Source organism: Lates calcarifer, linkage group LG19 (assembly GCF_001640805.2).
Source record: "Lates calcarifer isolate ASB-BC8 linkage group LG19, TLL_Latcal_v3, whole genome shotgun sequence".
Classification (NCBI taxonomy): Eukaryota; Metazoa; Chordata; class Actinopteri; family Centropomidae; genus Lates; species Lates calcarifer.
The window spans coordinates 14,611,122-14,634,399 of record NC_066851.1 but is presented as its reverse complement, the minus strand read 5'-3'; the positions used below and the strand labels follow the sequence as shown (position 1 = coordinate 14,634,399).

The window sequence follows — 23,278 nt, the reverse complement described above, 5'->3', positions numbered from 1 at the left end:
GTCTTTGTTGCCAGTAACTTGAACTATAACAGATGTATCATATCATAGGAAATATCAATCAGTGTCTTCCAGTAGTTAATCCCATCATGGTTATTTTTTCATTGCAGTTTGGAAGACTAGAGGAAAATTCAGTAGAGCAGTGAATTGCTTTGCATTCAGTTATTCAGCTGATAATCAAAAGATCATGGTTTGGCTATACCCAAACATGAATCATACAGCAGTAGTAGTAGCAGGTCTGTCTGTGCATGTGCACACAGAGTCATACAGCACTACATTTTCTGTGACATTTCAAAAGCTACCTTTCATCCTACTCACGAGGCCCTGTGCGTAGAGCACATTAGTCAGTTCCACTGAAACAATCCTCTTCTTTAGATTCAGTTCTTTTGTCAAAGGCCTCAAGTGAAAGTGCTGAACCATGGGACTGAAGATGCTATCATCAACACTGAGGAAAGACATCTTTCTCCCTGCAGGTGGATGATCGAGCTCTGTGTGCGTGTGTGTTTGTGTGTGTGCAGCCCTGTGCATGAGGCTTTATTCTTTGCTGGCCTCCCCTCACCTTGCTGTTTGGCTCTTGATATTCATCACACCAAACTATTTTTAAAAAAAATCTCTGGTCCATCACCTGCACAGCCGGCTGCCACTCGAAAGGTTGATTCCACATCACCTGACAAAGAGCTTTGCCCTGACTTCGCAACTGACCCTTAGCAGAGAGAGCTAACATTCTGCCAAGTGCTCACACGCCACAATCCTGGATATCTTTGGATGTGAAGATGCTGCAATTCACCACTTCACCCGTTTATAAAACCAGCAAGTATTCCAAAGTCACGTCTTTTGTCTGTTTTGTGTGACAGTCTTTCAAAGTCAGTCCTGTTGGACAAACATGTCCTAAGTGACACCATCTTGAACAGTCCCAACATTGTGCTGCTGCTCCCAGCCATATCCACCTCCTAGCTTCCCTGGATTAGGTTTTAATACAACACCACAGACCCACTCCACTTTTGTACTTGGCTTTCATCTTTTTTTTTTGCTCCTGTCTCTTCACCTCCCTTTCCCCCTCACCTAAATTGAAGCTGAAAATAGAAGAATGGGCTATAATCTGCCTGCGAGATTGAACAGACAGATACAATGCGTGCTCACTGCAAAAGATAGTATAGTTTCTCTTTTGCCTCCTTTCTTAAATTTTTATTTTCTTCCTCCCTTTTCCCTTTTACCTGCTTGCTTGGACGCTTTTCACGTTGCAACCTTTACTTACCCTTCCCAACTCCCCTCTTCTGTCCTCTCCATCCGTGCAGCTGTGGTAGCCCTGTGGAGTCCAGGCGCTGTTTGATCTGTAGTCCAGAACACAGGATGAGAGTTATCCGCTGGCAACAACAAGAACATCCCATTAGGAGCTGGACAGAGCCTTGACAGACACTCTCTGCCTCTGCCTTGCCTCCTGCTCCTGATGCTGCTGATTCTCTGTGCTGCTCCCCGGCTCAGGGTCGGCATTACTGGCTCAGCACACTTGACACAAAAGCTCAGAGTCTGGTTCACTTGTTGAATTTCAAATGCTCTCTCTGAGATTTATTTTTAGTTAGTCAAGGGGTTGTCACCAAGTGGTGTTCGTTCCACCGGAAATTCTTGTCTGTCATGTTGTTGATCAAGGTGCCTCTGCAGAATTGGGAGCTTTGATTTAGGAAGGCACCATCTAATGCAAAAAATATTATGTTGAACAAGCAATCTCCCCTCGAGGCTCATGTAGGACCTCACAAATTTCTACTTGTTTATTTTTTATTTTCTATTGTTGGATCAGCAGTTTCCAAAACAATCTCACCTCAAGGTTCATTTAGTAACCTTTCTGGAGCTTGTGATTGTATTACATGATCTTTTTGAGTTGACATTTTGCCTGTACATGTGAAGGACAAAGCCCCTATAATGATATTTGCTCAGCCTACTTTAAGCTATGATACATCACATGTGTGATACCACTGCTTGGGTTGAGTAAAGGTATTGTCAGTATTAGCTCTGTTTCCCATTCACTTCTCCATTGAGGCCCGTACAATGGAAGAATTCAAGCATATGTTTCCTGTTTTTGCTGCGGTCTCCAGCTGGCTCTGGCAGATCCACAGATGAGAGTTCACCTTTTGTTCAACTTTGGCCAACAAAAATATTGATACACATACATCAGCCTGTTTTATCACTATATTTAGTACATTATCACAGTAGCAAACTGCAGACTGTAGCATCGCTCTCAAACACTTTACAGTCTTTACAGTGATATTTCTGATCGAGTGCGTGTAAAGTCTGTTGAATGTAAACATAATGTGGACAATAAGAAGTCTTAAAAGAGGACTTTTGGAGTGGGGCCAATAATAAATTACTGTTTTAACCTAATATGTAGCCCTCAATAGTGAGATTTTCTCAGTAGAGAAAAACTTTGTTTTAATAAATGTCATGTATGCTATTCTCTGTGTAAGAGACAGATAATCAACTTGGAAGATAGAAAGACAAGGTCACATTAAAAATAAACTACTGCTTAATTATTTTTGCATGTAAAGACATAAATGTGCAGTGGAATTGTATCTGTATCTTCTAACTTGTAACTTGTCTTTATTTTCCTGATTCGTCGTCCCTGTTTCTTCAAACGCACACAGAGAACGTCACACAGCCTTGTAAAGCTGCCTTGTTATCTTAAACAGACCGAGCATTTGTCTTGGTCTCTATTGTTTTGGCTTCATGCACAAAATCAATGGAGCTCATTCATCACATGCTCATTGAAAATGAGCATATTTGTTTGAACATTTGTGAGGATTTTTCAGTACAGTGTGAGGCAGAGGAGTGAGATTTATCAAAACCGTGCAGGCAGTAGATGCTACAGTCATGGTATTTGCTTGCTGAAAAAGCATTACTCTGTCCCCTTATCTTCCCTGTGCATCTGACATGTACAAATCACAGACACACACACACACACACACACACACACACACACACACACACACACATGTATGTGAGTAATTAATGCACACATAGACACATGCACGCTCAAACACACATCACACATGCACACACACGAGATTCTCACTGTGGTTTCTGTTTCCGTCACAAACAACCAGTGATGGATTGGCCCTTTCCATTTTAAACAGGGAGAAAACACATGCCCCCAGGGACCCTTATGTGTGGAAGTACTTTGAAGTGTCCACATTTAATTCTTCTGTATGATAAATGAGAGGAGAGCTGCAGTTGTAGCCTGTGAGGAAAAGCTCAGCCTGCTCGACGAGGGGAGCGGTAACAAATGTAGCGATAGCTGATAAGCTGACTGTGGCTCTTGCTCTTGCTTGTTGTTCTGCTCCCTGCAGACCCCCACAGCCAGATAACAAATCCATCCTATCAATCAAACCCATCAATGACTGGCTGCAGATTAGAGACAGTGATTTTGGGGCTGATTGGAGGGGAAATGCTGATTACACCTCCCTCTCTCTGACTTGATTACACTCTGCCTGTGTGTTGTCAAGCTCGGCTGCTGAGCTATAATCACTGGAAGCTGAGAGCAGAGGCCGTGGATACAGACAAGACACAGGCGCAATCACACCACTGGCTGGCGAGCTGTGACTTTATGACCATTGCTAGGTCATTTAAAAGGCCTGTATCTTACACTGTCAGGGCGTCCGTGCATGCTAACTGCACATAGACCAGCACATGTGCAGGCCTGCATACATTACAACGAGATAAGGAAAACTCCAGCTATGAAACCTTTTGTCTCACTTCTTTTTTTTTTTCTCCACCTCCTGTCATGTTCATTGCCTCCTGTTTCCCTCCTCCTGCTTCTCTCCACTGCTCTGGCCTACTTCCATCACAGTGGCAGAGGGTCCCGTGCTGGAGTGCACACACACACGCGTGCACACATACATACTGCGAGCACGGTGAGCGGAGTCCTAATCTGAGCTTTATTTAGCTGCCTCACCTTTAAAACTGGAGCAGGTTCCAGACAGCCTCTCCGTCGCTCACCTCAGCTTCTTCTAACATTACGTCCCTCTATCCCTCTACTCCTTCATCAGTCTGCTCAGCCCTCAATCACCCATCTGTTCACCTTTTTCCAATCACTGCAGCTGCTGAAGATGCTGCTGTATCCTATCAGCCTGACTTACTGATTTGTGGCTCAACAGAGGCCAATGTTAATGTTATGTGCAACAGAAACTGCATGAGTTACTAGAATAATGTAAACAAACAAATTCATTGCCAGATATTACCAACATTCTGCTGGCAAGTTTGAAATGTGTGTGGGAAATTAATTGGTTTTACTTGCTTGCCTGTTTATAGGAAAATAATTGTGATGGGTTCTCAGTGGGAGCACAAGAACAAACCAAATTTCTTCTTTGTTCCTTATGTAAACAAGGGAACTGCGGAAACACAAACTTAATAATGATTTTGATGATGACAGTTTGGGTAAATAGGATACATGCCTGCAGCAGAGTCAGGCGTCTTTAAACTTTGTTTCTAAATACTCAGTGACACACTGACTTTTTTTGAGCGTTGTGGAATGCTCAGTGTTTTTGTTGTTTTTCTTTTTTACTGAATCATAGAGAGTATACTGAGAGAAAGAAATTGCTCCGTGATGTGCAGTTTCTAACAGGAACAACTACCGAGGTTTTTCTTCATCTTTAACAGCGTTAACCGAAGCACAATCTCAACAGGAACACTGTCTACAGGGTCACTCTTTCAATTACTCCGGCTCATGTTTGTTACTCTAATAACACCCTCCTGCTTTTAATCCTCAACACATCATTTGGGACTGCTGGCATGACTGTGTGCCTAAATAAAATTCTTTTAATCTCAGTCTATGTTTGTGTGCGTGTGTGTTTGCGTATGTGTGTGTGTGAGTGTGAAGTAGGTTCACATAAAATTCATAATAACTCCCTGTGTCCTGGTTTTGAACTATCTTTGAAGCCCCGAAAATTGTCTCATCCAGCATGTGTTAGGTATCATTTCAATTGACACCATGCTCCCTACTACTAGTGCTTTGAATTGAGCATACTTGCATGCTTGTTAGATGGAAACAGCTGTCAGGGGAGATAGCGAGAGTGACTCACTGCTCTTTCCCTCACTTATCGTTTGCCTATTCCAGTCTTGCTCCTCTTATTGTGACCTCCAAGAAAGTCAAAATATTCTCTTCTTTTTCTCTTTTCTCACCCCCCCCCTCTCTCGTCTTCACAGTGAGCACACACAGCATGGTGACTGATTTTTGGAAATGTTGTGGCCAGAGGTGTGCTGTGCACCTGTGGCACAGTGGGAATGTGGATTAGGATGAATAAATTATAAGTATGAAAATTTCTGAAGTTTTGGAGAGGTTCTGCCTTAAAAGCTTCTCTCAAAAGAAAATTAAAATGTGTGCGCGAGAGGTGCAGCATTTTTACAAACAAACAAATAAATTTCCCCAAATAATTTCTTTTCAGTTTTGTTTATTTGATTATAAAAAGCAACATTATATCTTAGGTTGTTTGCTTCCATTACGTTAACATGTGTTAACACTGAATATAGAAAGCAGTTTAATTATATTTTGAGAGGTAACATTAGCTGCTACCGGTAGTGAGGTGGGCACCAGCTGTCATTTTTGAGGATATAGCCAACTCCACAACCTCACAGGAAGTTTAATAGGTTTCGTGCACATGCTCAGTTCTTATCGTCATGACAGTATCACTTTGCAATGTGCCTTGTTGTCACTGTTGCACTAGACAAACCTTAAAAAGCTAAATCCTCATATTTTCCACAAAATGGCTGGAATCTGGAACTGAGCAACTTGTCTGTGTGTCATCTGTCCTGTTTGACTGACTTTATATCATTACTTATCAACATGATAATTTCTCTGGCCAAGCTGTAACTGAGTCCAAACTGCGTTGCAGTGTTGTGCAGCTGCACAGAATGGAGTTGGAGTTGAGCCTTATGGAACGGATTTGGCATCCAAAAGCTTAATTTTACAGCAATTCATATGAGAGATTAATAATGGGGATATTTCACTCCTACAAAGTTCATGTGATTTGAGCTGTAACTTATTGAATTGGTTCATGGACTTTTTTAACCTTCATTTAACAGCCTTGGCCCCCATGGTAGGAACATTTCAATCTATAATTTAGTCTTACTGTTCCATCCTAAATAATAATTCTAATACATCAGCATCGTACATCATAATGTATCATAAATATTCAACTAAGGGCCATTCTTAAACTGCAGCCCTTCATGTAATTGATGCTTAGATGGAGCAGGAAGCCAGTCAGTGTCAGAAACAGTAAACCAGACTGTCAGAAGCAAGAATGCTGCCATTCCCTACATGTACAGAAATTCTCAAACAACAAAAAAGAGAGAAAGTGTCAGGAGAGAACTTATGTGCACAAATCTAGAACAAGCTGACCACAGATGGGGTTCTAAACTGACATGGTTTCTCAGAGAAACAGCAAAGTTGCAATATGAAGTCAGGACAACACTGATGACTGACAGGAATTCTGTTGTGGTATGTTGTGTTATTTTTTTAGTACTTGTTGGTTCATGCCTGCCTCCCTGCATCCCCATTACATATAGCCCTTTGAATGCATATCTCTTCCCTGAGTGTAAATATCTTTTAGATACACGCCATGCTGTCTACGTGCTATTGTATGTGAGCTCTGCATTCCCTTCTGGTCGTCTGTAAAACATTTTCAGCAGAACTAATGGATGTTTGTTTGGCCATAGTGACTGTGTAATGAATGACTCATAGCATGAGTGGCACCAATAGGAAGACTGTTCTCCTCTTAGAGCTGAAATAATTGACAGCGGCTCATCTGCCAGCTCATCTAAATACAGAAACCTGTGCTTGTGTTCACAGAAAGCTGAATCCAGGTCAAGTCATTATGGCATCATCAATTAAAATAGCAGCATTGTCAAACAGCTGGCACGCAGCCTGTTTCTTGCATGATCTATGCGATGTGCTTTTAGTGAGACAACAAAGGTTAGATCCCAAGATCGGATGACAAAAGAGCTAGAGAACCCACAGTCGTAGCTTCTTTAGCTTCTGCAATATGACGTGTTTCTGACTGAAATGGAATATGTGGGTGTAGTGTCATTTAGGGATTTGATCCGATAGCCAGGGGATTTGATTGGGCGCTCAGAAGTGGCTGTGGTCTAGCGAATGCAGAGCTGTAGAAGGATGTGCAGTTTTAGAGGACTCTTGACCTCCATCCACACCCACCTTCGCCCACGTTGTTAAATCAGCAGGTGGCAGATGAGGGAGAAATGAATAGATTAGACCTCGACCATCCTTTTGGAAATGTGAGCATGGTCTTCACCTACTAACGTCCAAACACATGATATCGCTGTGCTTGCTGCTATGACCCGTGAGCTAACAGTCAAGTGTGGTCTTATATAATGGCAGGGGTGAGCCAGTTGCTCCAAATTACATTTGATCACAGTAACCTCAGAACACACACACACATGCATGCTTACACATTTCTTCTCTAGTTTTCACACTGTTTCTTGTCCTCCTCTGTAACCTCTGTGTGATTTTTTCCCCTTAGCTTTTTTAACAATGACTCTCATCACCCTGGCAAACTAGCACAGACAGGATATACATGGAGTTGCATGAAAGCAGCCATACACATATATATCTGGCCGCCCACGATGCGCCCGCTTTTCACACGCAGTCAGTCCAGCCCTTGTGTATTTAAAGTGGCAACCTGCTGTTTTCACTCCTCCTGGTCTCCTGTGCCTGTCAGGGGCCTGTGATACTGTTGTTTAATGAGCAGAGGCTCTCCTCACACTTGCTCCCAGTCTGGTCTGTTGCTGTGTGTGTCTGCTGTTGCTGCACTGACCAGAGGAGACATGCAGGTCTGTATCCCAGGGCTAATTGCAGCTACTTGGCTGATAGTCTTTCTGTGCTGCACTCTCATTGACTCCCCGGACTCCAGGAGGGATTCCCACAGGCACCCAAAGACAAACAAACCTGGGCGGACAATCGATAACGGATGCAAGAGTTACCGCTCGGCACAGCTGCTGATTAAGATTCTCTGGGAATGTGTACGTGTATATGTGTGTGTGCATATACGCTATGTAAGGTAGCGAGTGTGTGAAGGTGTTTGCTGATTGTCCCCTCTCCTTGAGAGCTAACTGGAATCTTCAGCCAGTCCCTAAGTGCTTGTTTATGTGATTTTGATTAAGAGCATGACAGAGTTCAGAGGCATCCTCACAGCCACACCACATTAATGCTCCAAGGTAATTATTCTCTCAGCATCTCAGGTTCACAACATGGAAGGTGAGATGGTGTCTACGCCTCATTGTGAGACCTGATAATGTATTGATAGTGCCAGACAAGACTGTGCTTTATTATCAGTAAGCCTAATGATTGATATAGCTTTTATAACCTTTTATATAATTTGACTTTATCGTATTAAATGAATATTTATCCCAACAATAAATCAAAAAGTAGAGTTACATACAGCCCATGATAAAATAACACATGCACCAGACATAAAGATTTAGACTAATGGGCCCTATAACCAAACCAGAACATTTCACCATGAAATTAAACTATGTGTTATGGAATTGTTTCCTCCCTTTTGATGCTTTATCCACTATTTTTAGCTTAATACAGTTTGCTCATTCGAAGTTTAATTCCTCTTAATCCAATTCATTTAGTTTTAGTATTTAAAGGGCAGGATTTTCATTCTTTTCCCAAAGTATAAACAAATAGCTCAATATGGACAATGTTGATTGAGAGCTTACCAATAAAAATCTAATGGTTAAAATTTTGTGAGATTGTGTTACTTTTATTATTTTATCATGTATTGTTTTTGTAGCCAAAGAAAAAAAAAAAAGCAGCTTACGGCGTGACATGTCTCTGTGAGCCACTAACTGCCACTGGCTAGCAAGCATTGCTGTGCTGTAGTGTCATCTCGCCTCTCTTCAGCCCCTCTTCACCCTCTATCCCTTCTCTTCCCCCTCTCTTTGGGATCATGTTTGCTTTTGTTCTTGTCTCCAGCCCGTCTGACTCACAATGATGATCTTGACCAAGCGCAGGGAAAGGTCAAGGTTGGCCCGGCAAATTGCCTCAAAGCAATCAGCCTTGTCTCTCTGCGCTAACAGCGTGAGCTCTCTGTCGCTGTCACCATCTTGCCATCTCTCCATCCTTTTTCTCTCCTTCCCCATCTCTGTGTTTACCCTGGGGGGGAAAGACGTGTGTCAGGGAGGATTGGCAGCAAGAGGGCGGTGGGGGGGTCTGCCCTGCTTTGAAGTCTTGGCTCTGACCGGCGGCTTGGTGAGGGCTGGGGACTTGAAAGCACCGAGTGTCACTGCCTGGGTGACATTTCAGCTCCAAAACAGCGTGACCCGGCAGGGTGCTTGTGTGTGTGTATGCGTGTGTGTATTTGTTTGTATGTATGTATGTGGACAAAAGAGTCTCTCCTTGTGGCTTCAGCTGTCCTCAAGGACTGCTGGGTGCTGGGGGCTATTTGCCTGTGCACCAAAGGGATTACCTTTCATTACATGAAAAACAGAATCGCCCCTTCAACCTCTAACCCCTCGCTCAACAATAGTGCCACTGGGATGTGGTGCTACAGCTGATGCCCCTGTTATAAATACACACTCAGTAACTAGATCCAGCACACAGATATTGCATGAGCCACGGTTACATGTTACATTTTATATGATTTTCTGAACACACACAAGGCTCAAGGACAGCCTCCTTTGGGTCAGCTGTTCACATTCCAGCCCGGTGTCTCTGTGTGGCTTTCCTCTGATGGCTTTACACACATGAAGCGCTTCACTTTAATGTGTCACACGGTACCCACACGCTCAGTCACACGACATCAAAGCCTGCCCGTGGCCTGTAGCCGAACGAAGGTCTTCATCTACTGACCGATTGTGTGTGCGCGCGCCTTTCTGTCTGTCCTGCAATTGCTGTAAACAGGTGTTAACATGTCAGCCCACAAGATGCCACATGCCGGTGTGTCATGATCTCCTGAACAGCTGTCCCCCCTGCCATTGTGTGTGTGGTTGACTGTGTGCGAGAATGTGTTTACTGTAAGGGTTATAAATGGCTGCAAGAGGAGCTTTAGCCCTAGATTTTGTGCAAAGCCAAGGACAAGCAAAGAGAAAGGACAAAAAATGAAGGGGAGTTTTATGGCAATAAATGATTTCCTGGAAAAACACATGGAAGTTCTCTCAGTGTGTGTGCATTTTGGTGAGCTCAAAGGTGTTTTTGTTAGGGGAGCAAGGCTATCCAGTAAACAAAAAGTTCATCCTCTGCTGCTGGCTAATGTCTCCATCAACAGCCGTATGTTCTGCCCTTTATGCCCTTGAGAAAAGATCAGAAACTCTACCCCTTCTCTCTTTGTCCTTCTCCCTGGATTACAGAAGCAGCTAATAACACCTTCAATGTAAATGTAAATTTCTGTCCTCAGGTGGAGATCGAGAAGCTGGACTACCATCATTACCTGCCTCTGTTCTTTGACGGCTTATGTGAGACTGTTCATCCGTACGAGTTCTTCGCCCGCCAGGGAGTCCATGACATGCTGGAGCACGGAGGCCCCAAGATCCAGCCCGTCATTCCCCAGCTTATCATTCCCATCAAGAGTAAGTCCGGGAAGGTGTCAGCACTCACGGTTTACCAATCACACACATCACAGCCCTTTTCCCAAGCAACCCTGTGTGTGTTTATGTCATTTTCATTCAGTTCTGCTGCCACTGAAGGGAAAATATGTACTTAGGTCTAGACTTGTCTAGTCTAGAATACTTCACACATTCTAGTATTTTGCCACCTTAAATACATGTAGAGTATTGTTAAAGTTAAGAGAAAGCTAATAAGAGAAGGAAACCAAAGAAGAAAATTGGGTATTTATAATATGTGGTAACTTGATATTATTTGTCGGTACTAAAATATGTTGTTGTATAATCACACAGGATTATCACTGCAATTTCAAACAATTAGTATACAGCAACTATTCAATTAACTTTGGCAGCAAAATGGCCTTATTATCTTATTCATTTGAATTTGTTTTGCAAACCTTTCTATAAGTAAATATTATTATTGTATGAGTGATTGGCAGCCAAGTAATCTGCTCAGTTATAGTTTAATTGCAGCCTTAATAAATGTTTTTGCATACCATTATTTTGTTATTCACTATTTTGATGACAGCATCATTACATTTTGATTTCTGTTTGCCGACAAATCCCAAGACTAGATGACATTCCCAGCTGCTGATGGTGTAACTAGCTGCTTATTTAAATAAATGCTAATAACACACACACAAGTTTGTGAGCACAACTTGAATAAAAGGTCTAGTGCAGTCAGTAGGAAACCTGATGTTTGGCAACTTTACATAAGATGTTACAAAAAATGTCCCTTTTTTCATAAATGACCAGCTTGAAAGTACTTGAGAGTAAATTAAAATTGAAATAAATTAATATTAATATGCATCATACTGTGTAGGTTATTAGATTATTATTAATAATGAAACACAATGGCACTTTCAAAGCCCTCTCAGAAACATTGCAGTGCAGTGTAACCAAAATAGAACAACATACTTTACCAGGAATAGACTCACCTGTCTCACACGCTCTCGCTACAACAGATTCTACCATTACCATACAACCAGTCCTGTGACGAGTCCTAATTTGGTTTCGCAGTCATACTGTTCCTATTATTACATTAACCCTCAGGGTGAAGCGTCCTTGCTTTTGCATTTGCCGGAAGAAGGTGGCTCTAAAAGCATGCCTGATAATCTGCCATGAATGTGGTGACGTGCCACATTTAACCGTGTCATCGTGTTGTGCCTCCTTACCTTTCCACACTGACACGTTTACACACACACATGCACACACACGAGTTGGCAGATAGAGGTGGGCGGAAAGGTCATGTCTCAGGGCGAAGTGGTCTACGACTTCAAAAATAGACATCAGAGTTTACAGTAATGTGTTCTTGTGTGGCAAACACGAGGCGCATCAAGGCACAATGAAGTTAGGGGAATGTAGAGTGTGGCTTTTGTTTGAAAATTTCAGCACACATGCAGACACACACACATGCGCTGTCTTTTGTATGGCGCCGCTGCCAAATCGAGTGTCAGTTTCAAAGTGGGAGCCTTTAAGTGGCGCCCAGTGAGCCTGGGATAGTGTTCATGTCATGGGCAGTTGGCTGGTGGTGTGTATGTGAAGTTGTGTGAGTGTTCCGTGTTTGTGTGTGTGTGTGTGTGTGTGTGTTGGATGTCTGTGGAGGCAGAGGGGCGTAACGGCCAACACTAGGCAGGGCTGTTGGAGACACAGAGACACAGTGACAGACTGACCCTGGCACAAAGTCTGTTAACTCACCACATACAGCACTGACCTCACACTGCAAGGTCTTAACCATCACATGTTTTACAAACTGACACACCTAAACTGTTGTGTTTGGATGAATGTTGCTGTGTTGTTACCCACAATACTTTACTTACTTAAATTGATTAAATTCAAATTTGATCATTGCCAATTTGATCAAACCAATGCAGTATGTTGTTTCGCAGGTTGATAGTTTATCAACATCTTTTCACAGGTAGTTTGAATATTTGGATGGCCTAATATTGGTTTTGCCCTTTATCAAGAGCCACCCACTTTACACACTAGACCAGACATTATACACAGAGTGACTGGGCCACTCGCTAACTTAGGGAGTAGTTTATAAATTCAAACCCCTCAGCAGTTTTGGTCATTTGCCTTCGGGAGGCCAGACCAAAGGTGATGGTTATGCTCCTCATGAAAACACACACTTCGCACTGATAATGGAATTTTAAATGGCCTGCACCTTATTAACTTCTTGGTTTATTAAAAATTGGGCCTGTTTCGCCATCCACAAGGCAAAGCCGCCAGTCCGTGTCTCTGTTGCAGATTAATTACTTTTCTATGGAGCACGGAAGAAGAAGGGATGGTGGAAAGAGGAAGAAAGTAAAAAGCCGTCTGCAGTTTAAAATGGCGAGATATATATTTTTCTCCTCTGACGTTAATACATCTTCAATGTGGCTGGCAGGCTCTTATCTGCAGAGCGACTGAGTCACGTCAGGCCTTGGTGAATTTTGATGATGACTGCAGGTCACCCAGTGAGAATACACAATGAAGAAGGCTCTGGCTGACATTATACTCTGAGGCCCTGTCCTCAGTGACTTAAAGACTGAACTCTTTCCTACTGTGCAGCATGTTCCCTTCACCTTACACTAGACAGACTACTTTATAGGTGAAAAAAGATGCTTTTATACTTACATCTTCGTGGTTATGATAAAATCTAGAAAGTGTTCCCCCAGTATATGAGAATAATCAAAAAGCTGAGTCTGCAGAAGGAATATAGTTAATTATTTTATATGTAACATTGTAAGTAAACAACCAAAAAGGTTCTGCACCGCCAAATGGTACCATGGTGGTGGGGAGGGGTAAAACTATTGCTGAAATGCTGCGGTTTGGGTTTTTCTGGCATCTTTAAATAGGGAGGTGGATTCAGAGCCATGCCTCCATTGAGCCTCGGTTGATTGGCATAACATTTGTTCAGCTTTGAACCAAAATGAGACTTTCATTACAAGAAGATCCTCAGTTACGCCTCTGCACGGGAACATCTCCTTCTGATCTGAAAAGTATATTTATACACTGAGCGAGAACAATTCACTGCTAAACTCCCCGATGTGTCACCCCTACCTCTGACATTTCACAGGGAATAGAATACAAGGTCACCATTGTTTTATTTTCACACTGAATATGAAACAGGTCCTAGCATGAATAGATGATTACTTTATTCAGATTTGTCCCAACACAGGTTTTATACCAGCATTAATATATCAGGCCCTCGACTGCCTTCTCTCCCTCGCTCTTTTAATTTTTTTTTTTCTTTCTTTCTTTTTTTTTTTCAGCAAGGCGAGAGTGCCAATGAATAATTGAACAGTCCCGCGGTCCAAATGTCACAGCAGGGAAAATTGTTTGCGCTGGCTGGTAATTAGAATTTCATTGTTTGTTATGTAGGTTTGAAATTCCTGTCATTCCGCATTCCACCTTATCTTGGTGATGGCACATATCTCTGCGTTTGTCTGTCTGTGGAGACACTAAGGCAGAGATGGAGAGATGGCATGAAGCACAATGCATTCGCTCATTCAGCATCATCTCCACCGCTGGTCCTCTGTATAGGCCTCACACACGCTCGTGCACACACACGTCACTGAAACAGACAAAGACATGCCTAAGCGAAGCTGTCATACACTCAAATGGGCTCAAAACAATGGACCTGATTTACTTCATCATTTGCTCTCATACATACACAAAATTAGATGTAACTATAGATGCTACTATAAATTCAATATGCATGGAGTGTAACATGTTTTATTCCTTTGAACTTACCAGCTTCCTGTTGTTTATATGACTCTTCCACATTGTATAACTTCATTCATACTTCGCCGCTGCCATGTTTAGCACAGCCTGTTCTTTCGACTGAGGCTGACATTTCGTCTGATTGCTTTTAATGTGTTTGTGTGTGCGTGTGCACGTTCGCGTGACTGTGTGAGTGTGTGCGTGTGACAGTTCTCTATTTGCATATGAGCTGTTTTAGCACACGCAGTAGGGGATGCATTGTGCTGTTCTCTAACTCTCTAACTGTCACACAATATTTTAGGATTGTTGCTCTCTTTCTGTCTCAGTCATTCTTTTCTGTCAACTCGAATAAAGTGCCAGAGATGGAAATTGTTAGGATGTCTTACTGATACTTTATTGATATATTTATCAATTTTACCCATTGATTTATAAGAAACAGAGAGGAGTTCAGTAGGAGTAGAATCAACATTGCTTCAGTTTTGTGGCAGCACAGTGCTACACCCAGCGTGACGTTGACAGTTTTGTGTTTTCCTCATCGTAAAATGCATCTTACTCCTCTGACTGGTAATTTTGTGATCAGCACAGTGTGTACGATGCACAGCTGGGATCAGAGGTGCAAAGTGGTGGGCGTTTCATTCAAACAAGTCATTACAAAGTGAGGAAATTTGGTTTCAGACCTTGTGCTGAAGACAGGTGTCTCAGAAACATGTGCTGTATGTTTCAAATGAAAAGTCATCTGCTTGCAATGCAGCGACTTTGTCATGACAGACAAATTAAATACACAAATATCGAATAATGCTTAAGAATTTAAAGCAGATTATATATTGGATGAAAGGAGCAGCACACCTTTGTCATTAGGACTTCTTCCAGTCATTAACATTCTCTTTAACAAAAAATTTAGTAGCAGTAGCATCAGTTTATTAGCACATGCTTTGACATGTCATGGACTAGGAAGATAGTTCTGTGAATTTATGTTGCTGATTCAACAGGCGCTTCAGCAAATTAGTAGCATTGCCTCAGAGTTGCTTGTAAAACACTTGATTGCACTCAAGCGTTGTCATCGTCAAACACATTCCATCACTTTGTTATTCTCGTCTTCCTGTTTGATGCTTTCTGCTGCCTGCCATTTGTTCGGCGAGAGTTAATGTGACCGCAGCTCCACCCCTCTCGCAAAAGCAGGTGTCAAGACAGAATGAGGAGAAAGAAGAATTGAAAGAGGGAGAGCATTAAGTTTATGTTTTATGTTTGTTTCTCAAGTGCCTGCCAAATAACCTGTTACGACAGTATCGGCACCCCAGGTTTTAATAAATCTGTATTTGGTTGTAATTTGTTGCCTTGTATCTGTGAGACGGTGCAATACTCAACACACTCGTTTATCTTTTAAGCTAAAAAGCAGATTTAAATACTTCAGGTTTGTTTTTGTAATTTGCCAGATTGAAAATTTGAATTATTCAGCTTTTTTCTTTCAGGCAATTAGCGTTTAGTTTTTTAGGTTTCTTATGCAATTTTTCTCTCTTTCTCTCACTCTCTCCTTCTTTCTCTCTCTTTTTCTACCTCTCTCTCACCTGCTGTCACACCCCCCACCCTCATCTGTCGACCACAAACTCCCAGTGTCTCTGCTCACACTCCAGTTGCTTCCCTTTGTTTTGACTCTGTCTTTTGAAATGTTGCTTTTTCAGTTTTGTTGTTGTGTGTGCTTACTGGCAAAATAGGTGCTGTGATGCCATTATCGATTCTGTTTTTTTTTTTTTTTTTTGGTCAAAGTAGGCATCAAATTTCATAGAGAGAAAGAGCTTAGATCTGTTTTTCTAACTGGGGGTGTGCTGTTTTAGACTGACAGTTCGCACAATTGGAATTACCAGCACAAAAAAACTTAAACAGCACAAAGAAAACACACGTAAAGAACTAGAAAAATATGTCAGTCTTAGTTGCTAATCACAGTTATTTTCTAAGCCTTTGCCCTATGCCTGTCACATCTCTTTATCGCTCTTTCTGACATTTTGTCTTCTGTTGTCTCTCCATCCTTTCCCTTCCTTCTCTCTCTGTATTTGTCTGTCTTGATCTCTGTAGCCCTCCATCTCTCCTACCATCATTCCCTTTTGTTCTCTCTATCAGTGGGAGATGGAGTTAAGTGCAGCTGTAGGCCAAATAGCCCAGTGATTGGCTCTCACTTACCCCTGCCTCCCCAGTGCATTTGAAATCACTGATTGCAGACAAGCCAGTCTAAATCAAAGCCCAGCTATAAAGGAAATGCTTTCAAAGGAAAGAGAGTATGTGTGTGAGGGGGGGTGGGGATCTGCTAAACCCACTCATATGTACCATATAGTTGCAGATGTCAGAATTGCTCTCCAAATTGCTCTTTTACTACACCTCCACCTGCCTGAAAAAACAACCTGAAAATCTAGTTTACATCCCAAAACACCATTTGTCCTCACATCCCTTTTTTCCTTGAATTATCTACCTTGATTACTGACCTTTGCCATTTGTCCTTCCCCACCAGATGCCCTGAACACAAGGAACCGCCAGGTGATCTGCACCACCCTCAAAGTCCTGCAGCATCTGGTGATGTCTGGAGATATGGTGGGAGAAGCGCTGGTGCCCTACTACAGACAGATCCTCCCCATCCTCAACATCTTCAAGAACATGAACAGTGAGTCCTGTCCACGCAAATGGTTGAGTGTTAATTGGCAGACAGATGGCATGTCAGCATGACGTGTCTCTGTACTTTTGTGGAGCAGTCGTTGTGTAAGCTTGTCCCATTGTGCTATAAATCTTTTTTTTGTGCCAGTATGGCAGTGAACTGAAGAACAAGAAAGTGTTTACCAGGCTGTGAAAGGCAGTGATAGGTGTTCACGTTTAGCACGTGCCATGGTTTGGTTATACCAGGGGATCCCACAGAGCTGCTCTGTTCTGGAAAATGCAATATAGAAGTTAAATGTCTCCCTTTGTTTGGCTGTGAGTTGCGTGACTTTCAGGCAGAAAGCATCCTGTTTTCTACCTATTCTCTCTGTGGATCCAATGCACGCGCCTGCCTCTGAATCCTTTTTCCTTTTCCTCACTCCACTTAAACATCCACTTGACAGAGAAGCTCCATTTTGTCCTTTCTGCTGTCAGTCAGGCTGCATTGTGCAGGGCTGTTGAGGAGGAGACTTTGTCCTTGCTCCCTCTGAAAGCCCCCACCTGGGTGACTTCAGGACCTGGGGAGATTGGCATCAGATAGGCCGGGCTCTTTGTGTGGCCGCGTCAAAGCACTTAGCATGGTGTGACATGATGTGGGCCCATTGAAGGCTTTGAGGCACAAACCCAAACCCAAACACACTGCTCACCACAGTCAGTAGGATGTGCAGAATGACATTGTGAATCAGTCATTTAAACATAGGCTTTAACAGGAGAAAACACAAGGCTTTAGTCTCATAATCAATATCCAATTTGAATCTCTTGTCTCTTTAATTCAGTTACATTATCTGTTACTATTTGCTGAGGTCTAACAAAAGGAAGGGGAGAGCCGAAAGAGATAGCGGGGAAAGACAAAGGATGGAAAAGAAAAGCCTGCCTTATTAGCGCATGGCCTCATGCAAATCTCCTCTGTAAATTAGCTGTCAAATCAATCCCCTAAACCGTTTTGAAGCATCAGTTTCCTCTGCCACGGCGCAGGCTCAGCAGTTGGTCAGTGAACCCTACCAGGAATACAGTAGTTTTATCTCTGCCTGGTAGTTACTGCGCCGTCTACCTGCCCGCCCGCCCGTCTGTCCTCCACTGGCAGGCATCGATTAAACCCAAGCCAACCTCTCACCTGGCAGACGTCCCTGCTATTGACCTCTCCCACAGAGACCAGTCTGGGCCATAGAGGGGTCCATACAGCTGCCAAAGCATAAGACCCGATCTGCTAAACAAGGGTGGTGCTTCCTGTTCATCAATTTACAGGCATTCAGTAGTTTCTCACTTTTTAAAGTTTAGTTAGAGTTTTAAAGAGTTAGAATTGAGGCTGAATGATACAGAAAGTTTAACTAAAGTGTACACATATATATATATGTAAGTAAGTAAGAACATCATCTATACACGCACACACACACACACACACACACACACACATATATATATATAAGTACATAGATAGATAGAAAGAAGCTTTCCTACTGTTATTATTTCTACATCTGGAGCTTTAGTGTTAGATGAGCTGTCAATTCATGTCCTGTACCACCCACTCCCTGCTAACACAGAAAGATACGACTTCAAACGCAGAGAATAGACGCTTCTCTTTTAGGGACCAAACGCTGTGTGAACCAGAACTCTCTGTTCTTTCTCTCTAAAACGCAAATATTTTAGGGTTGTTATTCTCTCACACTCTCTCTCACTCTGTCTTTGTCTCTGTCTTTCTTCTGTTTTATGTGACTTGTTTATATCAATATCAAAGCTTTCATTGAAGTCCATCTATTATCTAATATCACTTATATACACCTCCAGCTCCATCCCACGCTCAGTCAGTTGTCTCAACAGGAGCCAGCGTGCTGCCTTTAGCAGACAGGCACGATCATTGTGTGTACTACACCAGAAGAAACAGAGGACTGTCTAGCAGTGTGTGGTAACATCTCCTTTTGGCTCTCCCACACTGTAACTCACAGAGCTTGCATGGCATCCCTCTTATCTCCTGAGCCACAACGGGGCCAGTGTCCAGTATGTGCCAAGTGTGTGTGTGTGTGTTTGCGTTTGTGTACATCTGTCATGAATAGATCTGTTGTGTCCAATACGCAGCTGTTGGAATCAGTGTAGTCGAAGGCCCCAGCTTTCTCTCTCTCTGTCTCTCTTTTCTCTGTTGTTTAGGTCTGCCAGCCCCGGGCACATAATGCTCTACCAGACGTCTACCACAGGCGCACATACATGCACCAACACACACACATATACAATCACACACTGTCCCAGTTGAGGCTACACAACCTGACTCTGTCCCTGTCTCCCCAGTTGTTCGAGCTGTGAATCAATAGGCTGACAGCACTGCCGTAGGGGTCAGGGCTACAGTTAGATATCACCAGCATCTCATCATGGGACAGATCCCCCAGGCTGTGTTCACACACTCCCGCTGTGTCGCTCCCACTCTGAGACAGGGTTGTGACCTGTTAAATTGGTCTGTATACAGGCCTTATCTGAGCCATTTTTCCAGGGTCAGAGCTGGGGACTTTGCAGCCATCTTCAAAATGGACCCTTGGGTGTCCTTTCACTCAGACAGAGCACTGGACCTCTGACCAGGAGAACAGGCTCACGCTCAGCCTCTCTGGGATCCAGGCCTCTGAAGAAGTAACACCTCCATTGTTCAATGAGAAAAAATATGCCTGTTTAACTTCAGGCAGCCGACCGCCATTCTTACCACTGACACAGTAATGCGTCATTTTGAAGTGCACAATAATGAGCAATCACATCGTCTCACCGTCCTTGATGTACCCCTTTGTCTCCTGAATCAGCTCTCCCAGCTATTGTTTGCTTTGTGCCTTTTGCCAATCAGCTGTGTGTGTTTATGTGTGTGTATGTGTGCGTGTATGAGAGAGACACAATGTGGAGGATAGTGTAGGAATTCCTCCAATGTGATTTGCACGGCTCTCTTGTTTGCTTACTGTGATGAATCTTATCCCTAATGAAATGCAACAACGTTCCTTATGAGGGAGAGATGTGCTCCCTCATCCAGCAAATTCCTCTTCTGAGCTCGTAGGAAGGACGGAAGGAACTCATCTACTGTACATCACTGTGAGGAAGAGAGAAAAAGACTTTTGGAATTATGTGAGACTACACAGAGAAAATATGCTGGGATCTTGAATAGGGATTAAATGGGTGCCTTATTTAGTGGGTCAGGTAACAGCCAGACATTACCGACCCACATCAAAAACAGATTTTTCCTTCAATGTCATTATAAAATTTTGTGTGTCCACTATCAGGTACATTTCTTCAATTATTAGAATTATATTCGTTGATATATATTTTTTGTGTAACATTCATTTTGTGAGAAATGGCTCCAGTCCCCCCGCAACCTTCAAAGGATAATCAGTATAGCTAATGGATGGATGGATTTTGTTATATTTTATAGTTGACCAATAAACTTTATCATCAAAGATTACAGTAATAAAAGTATATCTTGAACAAGAAAGAGTAAAAACTTGAATTAAATTAAAAGAATTTTGAATCACAAATTACAAAAATATTATATTATTATATTATAATAATAATAATATATTATTATTATTATTATTAATAAACAAAATTCATTAAGTTTCACACATTAAGTTTTACAAATGTAGTTTACTGACACCGTACACAGTAAAACAGTTTATCTATTTTTATCTATTTTTCATAGACTATACAAGTGTAAGTGGCCAAGGACTACATAAGAATATGTTTTTCATGACGTCCTCATTCTGTACATGGCTGTATACATTGTGTCTGAATGTAGTTGATGTTTGCCTGGAGGGCTTTTCTGGTATTTATCTGAGCCTGCACTGTAGCATTGTTGTTGTTGTCCTGATGATTTTCTCCACTTATCTGTAAGGTGTAGGTCCTTAAACTCCTATTCGTCACTGACAAACCCTTTCTCCCTCTCTCTCACACACACACTGAAACGCACGCAGGCACACACACATACATATATTGCTCACACACGCTGCCGTGATCTGGTTCATTTGGCCTCTTTTATCTTCCTGCTAGGAATGTGGCCAGCTATGATAAGGTCTCACCCACATGCATTGCTGAGCACACACACACGCGCACACACACACACACACACACACAAACACAGACACACGCACACAGGGCCGTAGTGATAGTGGCTCTCTGTCTTGTGTGCCTCGGCGACTGGTGAGGTTTTTGTGTTGGTGACAGATGCGGTGCTGTGGCTGGCCACTCTGTCTTCCCCCTGTGGGCCTGGTTTATTTGTGTATCACATGACACACACACACACAGACACATGTGCACACACAGGCATACACACGCTCACCACTCATGCTGGATGTCTTTATGAACGTGGTGGATCAGTTACAGCCCATGCTGATCGCTGGAATGGAAATAAACAGGAAGAGCTGGCTGACCTCGTAACCTCTTTTGGACAGAGGGACAGGGACAGTGAGGTACAAGAAGGCGAGGACATTTCATCAGCTGTGGATGAGACTCATGTACATATAACTGTGTGTCTGACATACAATGAGGCGGCTATCATGAACACACACAGACAAATCAAATCCAAAGCATTTTTTTCGACTCATTTTAATCTCACAGAAGGCCAAGCGTATGCCAGTGTACTCAGCCACCTGTGTTCTTGTCCACAATACAGCATAATGCTCCCGTTTACTGCCAGAACACTGCACTGTTGCTTATATGGTGTTGAAGTTAATTCCTGGGGATTCCCATTCACAAACATTTGCTTTATTTAATGACCTTTTCCAGCTGCCGTTGTTGAAAAATTAATTCACTGCCATGCTTTCCCTGTGTACATAGTGACACAACGGAGGGGAAGATGTTCCCCACTCCCACCTACACACACACACACACACACACACACACATAAACCTGCGGCCTCCGTGTAATCCATCATCCTCCACAGACACACAGAGCTCCTTGTCCCTGCGGACGACAGAACACACACCTCATCCTCAGCGACCCCCCATCTCCTCTTCCATGTACCCCTCTCCTACAGGAGATATCTAGCTATCAAGCAATCACAGCCTGCCAAGACCCCTCCGCCATTAAAATACAGAGAAGAGTGTGAGACACAGAGAGAGAAAAGAGAGATGGAAGGAAAGATAGCATGAGTGAGTGAGAGATGAAATCCAGGTAATACCAAGCTCGTCTGTTCTTACCTGCTCTACCGTTAGCATGCTTCACAGCACATAATGACTTTTTCCTTCTCTCCTAAAGCTTAAGAAAAGACAGTTGAGGAAAAACAGTGGAAATATATTTTTATATTAATGCAGACCCCCCCCCCCCCAACCAAACCATCCCACCACCATCCCTCCTCCTCCTCCACCTCCCCTATCTCTCTCCACTCCTGTACACCCTCCGCCTGCGGATATGCCCACCTGGCTCTACTAATTTCTATTGTCAGCAGGTCTGAGGCGGAGCAGCCAATCAGGGGTGAGCGTCAGCCCTTGGGCCTGCAGTCGCTCTGCGGCTCCAATTTAAAGGTCAGCTGATAAGCAGCTAGATTCATGCATAATCGGGGCTGCTCTGCAGGCAGACGGGCAGACTGCTCAATGAGAACACACACATACACACGCTCAACAGATACACACATCATCCTCTTGGTCTGTGATTGACCCTTTAAAACTTTTTTTTTACTTTGCAGGCTGTGATGGACATGTTTCACTTTTTTCCTTTTCCAGCTGGACCTTATTTGTGCCTCTTATTGTTCCGTTAGGTTAGATAATGTACTTTTACTAATTGCGAGAGAGAATTGAAAGAAGCGCCTCAGTAGGAACTTGGCTTTGTGTTTGTTGATTTGTTCATTAATTTGTACATAGTGCCTGCTGCAATGTGAAGCACTTAGGGGAATTATGGGATCCACTCTTTAAATGGCACGGAGCCCTAAAGCTGGCAGCATGCTTAAAATGAAATAGAATTTGGCGTCTTCGCACAGGCAGTTTGCAACTTTAACAAAGCACCACTTCGATTTTGCTGCAGTGTGCGGGGGCAGGCCAGCAGAACTTGCACGGCTTCGCTCACCTCGCCCAAAGTCACTGCAAGTAGTCAGCAACATGATATGATAGCTTTATTTCATTGTCATTTCACATGCCCCTTCAAATGTGCAGGCCGTAATTCACAGTAAATGTAATGGCATTATGTGGTTTTCAGTGCTGTACTTGACAACTTTTTTTTGCATACCCTGCAAATTCAGTTTTGTAAAACATATACTGGAATATCAGATGGCGATCACGTTGTCTGCGTTAAAAGTGAGATGCGCTGTCATACTTTGACCCCCCAGCCCGTCTGA

General features: G+C 42.9%; 1 protein-coding gene across 3 annotated transcripts in view; it reads left to right on the top strand.

The window, feature by feature from the left end:
* pacrg (PARK2 co-regulated) overlaps window positions 1-23,278 on the top strand; it is a 119,022-nt gene that overhangs the window by 50,106 nt on the left and 45,638 nt on the right. For 2 of the 3 annotated variants that reach the window (XM_018663601.2, XM_018663599.2), the window contains exons 3-4: window positions 10,401-10,572; window positions 16,814-16,963. In XM_018663601.2, the coding sequence (XP_018519117.1) occupies window positions 10,401-10,572; window positions 16,814-16,963 (322 nt within the window). The remainder of the gene's footprint in view (window positions 1-10,400; window positions 10,573-16,813; window positions 16,964-23,278) is intronic. The other variant, XM_018663602.2, reaches the window with a different exon arrangement.